At 44.4% G+C, this 9,542-nt stretch overlaps 1 protein-coding gene across 1 annotated transcript in view; it reads right to left on the bottom strand.

The window, feature by feature from the left end:
- Nucleotides 1-3,001: 3,001 nt before the first annotated feature.
- LOC144799759 (neuronal acetylcholine receptor subunit alpha-7-like) overlaps nucleotides 3,002-9,542 on the bottom strand; it is an 81,570-nt gene continuing 75,029 nt past the window's right edge. Inside the window, exons 10-11 of the mRNA XM_078671289.1 lie at nucleotides 8,502-8,611; nucleotides 3,002-4,515 (exon numbers count right to left, since the gene is read on the bottom strand). Of these exons, the coding sequence (XP_078527415.1) occupies nucleotides 3,973-4,515; nucleotides 8,502-8,611 (653 nt within the window). The 3' untranslated portion in view covers nucleotides 3,002-3,972. The remainder of the gene's footprint in view (nucleotides 4,516-8,501; nucleotides 8,612-9,542) is intronic.

The following is a 9,542-nucleotide window of genomic DNA, read 5'->3' as shown; positions in this document are numbered from 1 at the left end:
ATTCCGTTTCAGATGTGCTCTATAAAAAATAACTTCTATTTATGGAATAGACTGTGCTATTGCTCCACCTAGTACCTATAACACAAATATTGGCCAGTTGCAAGGGGCACATGACAAGTAGCTTGTCTCTTAGCTCAGCATCATTGCGAGGGGTGAGTGGTTCATTATGTTTTTTACAAGTTTGTATAAATTAACTTTCACTTTTAATAAATGCCACTACATGCAAGTTATACAGCCATAGGCACCAAGGTGAAACACTTCCAAATGTTAAAGAAACAACATTTCAATTTGACAACCTTTATCATAATTTTACATGCCTTTTCCTGTGTAATTCACATACCAAATACTTATACTGCTCAGCTTGCATTTGGCTCTTGGGGGCAAAGCAGCATCCATTCTTAGCACTGTAACTAACAGGGGCTAGTGTTAACCACTCATGGTATTCAAATGATTTACTTATGGGAGAATGGATGGCCGAGTCAACCTTGCTAGGATTCAAACTTGTGACCTGCTGAACACTTTTTTGATCCAGCTGAAGACTTATTAAATCTCCCACCACTCAAAGATAATCTCCACATGCATATAAACCCATGGATCACCCTAGAGGTTCATGGCAGTTTGAAAGATCAAACTGAGGCCATAGTTATCACTAGTAAAGCAGGTGAAATTGTGCTGGTGCCAGAGAGTTTGGGACCACTTCACCCTAGTTATGGCTGTCTTTTGCTACCCAACCAGATCATGAAGGGCCATTTGGCTTGCTTGGAATAGAATCCATACCAGTGCTTAATTTGTTGAAGTGGTTGCAGGTTGTGAGCAGAGTCACTGATTTTCAAAGACCAGGAGTTATTTTTCATCATCAGACTTTGACCCGGAGCAAGTGTAAGGCAAAACAGGAAGAAATGTGAGAGGAAGGGAAAGAGGAAAACAATGACAAAGGGGGAAAAGAGGGATGCAAAGACATTTGAAGTGAGAGATAAAGGAAAAGGGAGAGTAGGGCGGGTGAAGAAAGAGGCATAGGTTGAAATCGAGACTGGGCACTCTACGAAGTATTGCTATTTTAAGTTGCAACAATCTGCATTGACTAGTAGTGAATTCACTACATTATGTGTCTCCCTTACCCTTTTTTGTGTATTTGTGTATGTCTGTGTATGTCCTTTATCATTATGTTTGAACTATAGGTACATCGTGACCTCGAGAACCAAGAAACAGGTTGAAAATTTCCCTTTTTCTAAACACCTGCTTGCTATAAATTTAATAGTTTAGCATCACTATCACCTTTCACCACGGGTCCTGAAGAAAGCCCTAAAGTCCGATTCACGGCATAGAGGGCTGAAACATGTTGGCCATTTTAAATCATTTTGAATGCTAGTGCGTCCTGAAAACTTAACTTTTTCAACAGAGCGCACACGACTGGAGCATTCCCCTAATGGGATCCACCCGAACCCAGATTTAATAAAAGTCCGTTTACTGGGTCTCCGGGGGATTTTTATTGTCCTACACTCCCTCCACATCACTGGGTCACTACTGTTTTTACCGAGGGTAAGATCCTCCTGGTGGAGGCTGCATACCGAAAACCCAGATGATTATGCACACACGTGTCAGAAGAGCGGAGAATCAAGATATACCGCTTACCACGCTACCCTACACGTGCATGAGGGTTTAATTTTGGAGACACCGTTGTTCGATCTCCTGCATACCCTGGTTCACGCAGGACAAGTGATCCCTCCCTCTTGATTATTTGTAATTACCCAAGGAAACTGAGGGATCAGTACTTTCCTTCTCCCCCCCCAATTGATTAGCACACTCTTGAGCTGCACCAGTGGTGGGCTCCTAAGAACAACATTCGGACTCTGTACTTGTTAATTTTCATACATTGAGCACTGTTGAGGTACTCTTCACACTAGTTAGAGATGTTGTATACTGCCCAACCACGGCATAGGGTCAATATCGGCACAGTGACAGACAATGAGTGCCCACCACGAGCACTGATGGGGATGGCGCTCTCACGCAAATTAAGTAAAATCCCCAGAACAAATTCTGTGATATAACCATCTTCCACCATAATGAACCTTTTCTCAACTACACTCAGCCAAGCACCCCAAAGGGCCATGAAAACGGTTTAAGCTGTGCAATCTAAAAGCAGCTTAGCGTAATAGTTTGCAAATACCTAACATTCCAAACAATTAGAAATAAAATCTAAATTGTCCTAATACGCAGTCACCACCCATTCCCAACACAACGCAGCCCTGTGCAGGGATAAGACTATTGCTGTTTTGTTTCTGATGCATTAATGACAACGCTGGAACACATCAAGGGCAAGATTTACCAACATTTGGTGCAACGCTACGCAGCAAGACGACTCGTTGCATTAAATAGACAGAGCAGGAATGCGCCAGATTTTCAAAGATATAGTCCATGCCTGCTCTCTCTCTCTCTCTCTCTGCGCTGGCACACCGAGTTCTGACTCGCACCAGTGGAGGCATCCTTGCGTCATGGTGCCAGGGTGCCTGCGTTACAAACAGGATTGTATTTGTACAGGAAGGGACACCTTCCTGCATAAAAAACAATCCTCAGAGCCATTTTCCTCTTCCCTTGTGTGCTGCAGAAAGAGGAAATAACTAAAAGAAATGAGGATATTTCTCCTCGTTACGCCTCTGTTGGGATGGCGAAGCACTACGACGCATTCCCTAGTTTATTATTCCCAGTAAATCTGGGAATGCACCAAAATCCATGGACGGGTGAGTGGGAATTGCCCCCCCCCACATTTAATGCCTTCCCAATACAGGGTAAAGCAAGGTAGCAACTTGCATTGCCTTGCGTTCCTTTAGATTTACTATGCCACGCAAGTTGGCTCTGCGTGGCTCAGTAAATATGACTTAACCCCTTGACTGCGGCGAATATTTCACCGCGGTGCGGGTGATTTATGGCGTGGGCGTGGTTCGGACGGCCCCCGGCCGTCCTCCGCACACGCCCACCGTGACGTCGGACGGCCGGCGGGGTTAAGGGCTTGCGTTGCCTTCTGTGATGCAAGGGCAAAACTAGCCAGTCATAAATCTGGGTCCAACTGTTATCAATGTGTGCTAGGATGCTTGTGTGATGTGGACGGTTAAATACCTAAACTTAATTTATAATTCACTGGGAAACTAGTCAAAAGATGAAATATCGGTAAGACTAAATGTGCCGGCAATTACGTCCTCAGAAAGTTTCTGCCACATGCTGAGCTCGCCATTCCGTCCGGCAGCTGTGCAGAAATAGTATAAAAGGCAGGAAAAGCAACATTCGACTGCTGATGCGTACAAAATAAGAATATCATTCTTCACAGTCCTGGTCAGCGAGAACCCTGAAGGTGACCTTTCACTTCTGTGATGTCACAGAGGAGCCATGTGGCACGCCACAGCATCTGAGCCATACTCTGTGATGTCACAGAGCTGCTATGTGACGTCACTGTACTGGTGTATCATGCCACATAACTACTGAGAGTCTTAGTACATCCTTAGGTATATGGAGAGTAAGTCAACTGCTTAGTTAATACAGGGTAAATGGAGTTGGTTGGTACTATCAGCAGCTTCTTCCACTGCACAATATGATCCATGCTACAAGTGCAAATGGCTGCTTCAACTGGTAGTACTGGAATCAAGTGAGAATGCCTCGTAGTAAGCAAGCCACCTATTGTCATAATCAATAGAGGCTTGAAGCAACTCTCTCTGACTGTTTTTGGTCTCCGCAATGGGTCATGAAAGGCTATGTGCAGGGCAGCACTCTGAAATGTCCTCCCACAACACTGTCCAGGCTTGTGAATGGCACTGAGGACTCTGGGCAGCTGTATGGTGGAAGTTGTGCCGGCGACGAGGATTCTCTCCTCCCCCTTTGTCCTCAGTGGTTCTTGCGTTTAGGAACACAAAGAGCAGCCACTTGGGCCAGTCTCCTCAGTCAGACCGGCTCTCCTTCAACCCGAGTTAGTGTGGCTCCTCCCTAGATGTAGTCTTTGGAGATCGCTTCCACGAAGTTGGGTGCCGACATCAGGATGGAAATGGTGCAGATGATGTTGAAGATAGTAAAAGCCACCAGACACATACGGTCGATGACTGTGGCGGCAAACTTCCACTCGTTGCAGGCCGCCTCGTCGACGTCCTGGCTACGAAAGCGGTCCGCCAGGTACTGCACCTCCTCCAGGATCTTCTCGAGTTGGGGATCTCCGGGTTCGGAGCTATGCCCGCTGGGCGGCACCCCGTTGGAGTGCAGGGAAAGAGAAGCGGGGAAGTCAGGCTGCTTGTGCAGAAGGTCTGAGGTCTTGCCGGGGGTGTGGTGCAGATCTTCTAGGCCTCGGAAGCCAATGTATAGTAGGTTTCCATTGGCACTGTTGGGACCACTGCCATGCCGATCAGGAGTGGTGTGCTCACTGTCAGAGCTGCAACTCAGAAGACTTGGGGTACACTGGGGCCTGGGCTCAACTTCCTCCCCAGGCTTCTTCATCCTCAGGAACCAGGCGCACCATTTCAGAACAAAGATCCGCACCTTGGAAAAGCAAAGACACAGAGGGGCGTAAGGCTGGGTTTTCCACATGACTCTATTCACACTGCCACCTAAGACTGAGAACAAGAGTTTGACCAGCAGGCCTGAGGGAGAGCTACAGGACATGCAGAAATGGGTTTCTTCAATATTAAATTAAAAAATAATTCCTCCCTGCTTCAAAAACATTGCCTTTAGAAGCTATATATATATTTACATTCACTGCAAAAACAAAGGTTAAAGTAACATTATGGTTAGGTGAATTTGTCAATGCCAACCTTAACATTCTGAACTAAAAGAAACACAGAAATGTATCAGTTTTAATTTGTAGCGCTAACTAGAACTTGTGCCTTCGCCATGCACTGCATATGATCTCATATATCACATCACTCATGACATGTTCTATGACATCATGTATGACATCAATGACATTTCAAATGGCATCACTGATGACATCATCCAAGCTTCTCTCTCTAAATTACTCTGGCATTAGAGGCCTGACACAGTACAAAAGAATAACAGGCATCATTAGCGCCATCACAGATACAACTCCCTTCGGTGTAGAAAGCGTGCATTATGTGCAACATTGACCCTGTACCATACAAGTTCACATTAACAATCAACCACAGATATATGGGAAACCCTCTTTGAGTACGGTGTTCAGTCTGTACACAACTTTTCACAGAAAGCCAAAACAGTGAATGCCAGTTCTAAAACAAAAGCTCTACTACGGACAGCTTTTATCTGCATCAAACCTGCATGAAACACACCGAACCTACATTAAGAAATGAAGTTGACATCAGTACAGAACTGGGTACTGTAAACAGTGTTTACTCTATGGAGAGTTCTTTTCTATACCACACTGTTTGTGTTGTTTTTATCATAAGAGTGTCACTGTTTGCAAACTATTCAAAAGAATCTACTAAGAACAGTGTACACTCTATGCAACAGTTGCAAAAAAAAAAAAACTATTTGCAAAAAATAACCAAGAGCTGAAGGTGCTAAAGATCTGAATCCCTCCACCTTTTATACTGCAGTGAAAACAGATATCCCACCTTCTCAGCAAAACAAGCATACGTACATAGGTTAGTACCTGGTTCGCACAGTCTTCTATGTTATGTAGAAATTGTTATGCTGACAAAATTCTCTCTAATAACTCAAGGCTGCTTGCAAACGTTAGTTAGTATCTACTGTGTAGGATGTTCATCCTGTTTTCTGCAGAACCAAAAACCTTGTGTGGAACATAATGAACACAAGTCAACTGTCACCTGCACACAGAGTTACTCTTGAATACAAAGATGTATAACGTGTTCAATACCCGTACAGAGCTACGGGCATCAGGGGCACATGCGTTTTGTAAACACTTACACCCATTGGCTTGACTGTAGCTATCCAAATAACATAGAAAAGTAATATGTTAGTTACCTGCCACCATTAAAACTATAAAACAAACTAACACACTCATTGGATGATGTCATCACTAATGCCCCAGAACATGTCACGAGTGATATCATATGTGAGATCATAAGCGGCGCATGGCGGGGGCACAAGTTGTAGTTACTGCTGCTAACAACAACTGGTGAATTTCAATGTTTTTTTTGGTTCAAATTGTGAATGTTGTCACTGACAAATTCACCTAACTATAACGTTATTTTAACCTTTGGTTTTTGCAGTGAATTATTGAGTTTTTTTTTTTTTTAACGAAAGCAGATCTTTTTATTACACCTAATCTATAGCGTGACTTTAACCTTTGGTATTCTCAGTGAATTTCTAGGGTTTTTTAACGTAAAGTAATACTTAATTACCATATGTAAATTCAACAGCTGTGTGCAGCGGTGGGTTGGCTGCAGGGCCAGGGCCAACTCCCCTACCCTCCATACAGCCAACCCCATGCTGCGCACGGCCTTTGGCCCTGCACAGTGGGGGGTTGGCCATAGGACCTGGTCATGGAGACCCCATCCCCAGGGCCATTTGTTTTTTAATTAAAGAGGAGGGTGACCGGGAGCTCCTCCCCGACCTTTGTTAGGCACTGGGTACCCCATGCTGCAGGGCCATTTCTAAAAATAAAGGGGAGGGAGGCCATGTGCCCTCCTCCTCGAGCCTCTTTAAGCTCTGGGGACCCCCTTCCCCATGAACGTGTATTTTTTTTAAGGAGAGGGGAGCCACGCTGCCCAGCTCCCTGAGCATTTATCGGCCCCAGGGACCCCATGCTCCGGGACAACCTATTTAAATAAAAGGGACAGGGCCACGTGGCCGGCCCCCTCCCGAGCCTACTTTGGCCCCAGGAACCCTATTTCCCAGGGCGCAGCGATATTTGTAGGGGGAGCAGCTGCGAGCACAGCAAACATAAAAAATAAAACTGTAATAAAATTATTTTATTACAATTTATTTTTTAGAGCAGTGGGCCAGCCAAAGCCAAGTATTGGGACGGGGGCAGCAGTGGAAGAGGAATGGTGCACACCTAATGGTTTTTTTTAAATTTAGAAAAAAAAAATTTATTTATAGGTTTTATTTTAAAGTGTGCATGTCACTTTAGCTGGCCGTTTTTCGACGGCCAGCTTGACATGCGCACTTTATCCTCTCCACCCGTGCTGTCTAAGACAGCTGGGTGGAGAGCAGGCCTCCGTCTTCAGTGCCTATAGGAGGGCTGAGCCATCCACACAAGCCACTCTTGGCGCTGCTCTCATGCTGCAGCGGTTGGAGTGGGGGAGGGGAGTTGGTTCAGTGACCCCTTGCTGCAGAGATTAGACCGGAGAGGGCTGGCGTAGCGGTAAGTACGTGTTTTTTCTTTTAATTTTATATATTGTTTAATTTGTTTTCACACACTGCCAGGCAGTGTGAGAAACTCGTGCTGCCTTCAGCCTCAACACCAGAGTCTAGAATCATGGCTAGTTATAAACACTGTTTATAACGGACCACATTGAGAGCTTTGGGGTTGCACCTAGGGGCAACTTTAAAAGGGGATCAGCCGCTACTGTGGGGGAGGGGAGACGCTGCCACCCTGTGCGTGCCGATTTCAGCCACGGGGACTCCACAGCCTGGGGCCCGACAACATTTTGTAGAGAGGGCAGCACAGCCCCCTTCCTCAAGCCATGTTAGGTTATGTTATGTTATGTTACCACTATTTATATAGCGCAACAGCTGCCCCAGCAAAGGGGGGTCCGGGCGACCCCTTGCCCCACAGCTATTTATATTTTGAGGGGGAGGGGGTCGGGTAGGGATAACCTGGCCCCCTAGGCCACATGAGGAGGGGACTCAGAGGGACACGCCCATCCCCTTTCTGGGGAAAAATATGTGGGAAAAAACATTCGCCAAAAATTGCTATGGTCCCACAAGAACGTAAACAACATTTTTTTTTATTATTACATGGTACCCAGGGCCTCTTCTTTTTCATAATCGGGTGGGGGCACATGGTCCCCCCCTCCTGCCTTTTGGTGGCCCCAAGGAGTCCACCCCGGGGTCGAAATTGATATATAAATGAGGGGGGATGCGCGGCACCTCCCCAGAGTCATCAGAGGTCCCTAGAAGCCCACCCCCAGGATTGTAAACACAGTATATGGGGAGGGGGGGCACGCAGCCCCCCATCAGAGGCCATAGGAAAAAAACACTCCCAGGGCCGGAAAGACTGTATTTGGATTTTGGCTGCTTAATTCAAATATCCCCTGTTCCTGGGTAGTTAAATAGGATATATTTACCATGTCTAAAGGTGTGCATTAGATGCATACGTCTTTCTGGCAGAAGGTACGGAAATGGCTTATGACCCCTAGGTAAGAGGGTACGAATATGGTAAAAAGACTTTTCACAGACCATACACACAGTAAAACATTTTCTCGATTATGACACGAATCTGACATTTAATTGACATGCAATATGGTCTGCCAGTAATAGGGCCAAGAAATAGGATATCCTCTTGTGATTGGGGTACTGTCGATGACGTTTTTCTGCATTATGCTGCCTTAGTGTCACTTAAGCCTGATACTAATTGCAATTACCCATTTTGGCATCTTTCCTCCATCCGCATCGTGGTGGTGATATTGGAGGACGAAGACGGTGGCGACCACGGACAAGCCCACGATGACCATTGTGCTGGCGAAATACTGGCCTGGAATCAGAGAAGTGGTGTGAATTAGCGCCAGGATTAGAGAGGAGTCCCAAACCACCCTTCCGTCTGTATTAACCCATGCTTACTTATTGATATTCTTGACTTTAAAAAAATCACTTTTATCATATATTTTGAGAAGACCTGTCATTGCAGCTCATATGTTTCTTTGCACATTTATTTAAATAAAAAATATACACTGAAATGGGACCCCTGTAAGGGTTTTATTTATTTAGGCAGCTATATAAAGTCCAAACCATGTTTACTTTTTGATATTCTTGACTTTTGTTTTAAATCATTTTTATCATATATTTTTAGAAGGCCTGTCATTGCAGATCATATATCTGCACATTTATTTAAATAAAAAATATACACTGAAATGGGATCCCTGTAAGGGTTTTATTTCTTTAGGCAGCTACATAAAGTCTAACAACTCACTCAGCTGAAAGCATTAACATTGTAGTACACAACCCACTTATTTAGGAAATATTCAATGTTTACATTTCGCAAACAGTCAATGAGCAAAGCTATTGACCTGGCAATGATAACTTGAGTATTGAGCGTCACCCAAAAGAAAGCTTACTTTCCGTTTTTTGTGTTTTTAATTATAAATACAGCAACACAATTTTTATCATCCGTATTTATTTGTAAAAAACTGTAAAAATTGAACTCTGAGCCTTAGAGTTTACACAATTAATGCTTCACAGAATACACTCATCTCTGTGTAATCTACTCTTGCATACATTCACCCTCCTTGTGTTTCCAATGGCATTCTAGCCATACTCCATGTAAAAAAATTAAAATTGAAATAATAAATAACTAACCACTTAGAACAGATCCAAAGGTGCCTTACACATCAGAACAATTTCATTTCAATAATTGGGAAAATAACACGTGGACCTGCATTTATATAGCAATGACCAGCAATAGCATC

The sequence above is a fragment of the Lissotriton helveticus genome, chromosome 12 (genome assembly GCF_964261635.1).
Source record: "Lissotriton helveticus chromosome 12, aLisHel1.1, whole genome shotgun sequence".
Classification (NCBI taxonomy): domain Eukaryota; kingdom Metazoa; phylum Chordata; class Amphibia; order Caudata; family Salamandridae; genus Lissotriton; species Lissotriton helveticus.
Note: the sequence above shows the minus strand (reverse complement) of the source record. Positions and strands in the feature narration are given on the sequence as shown.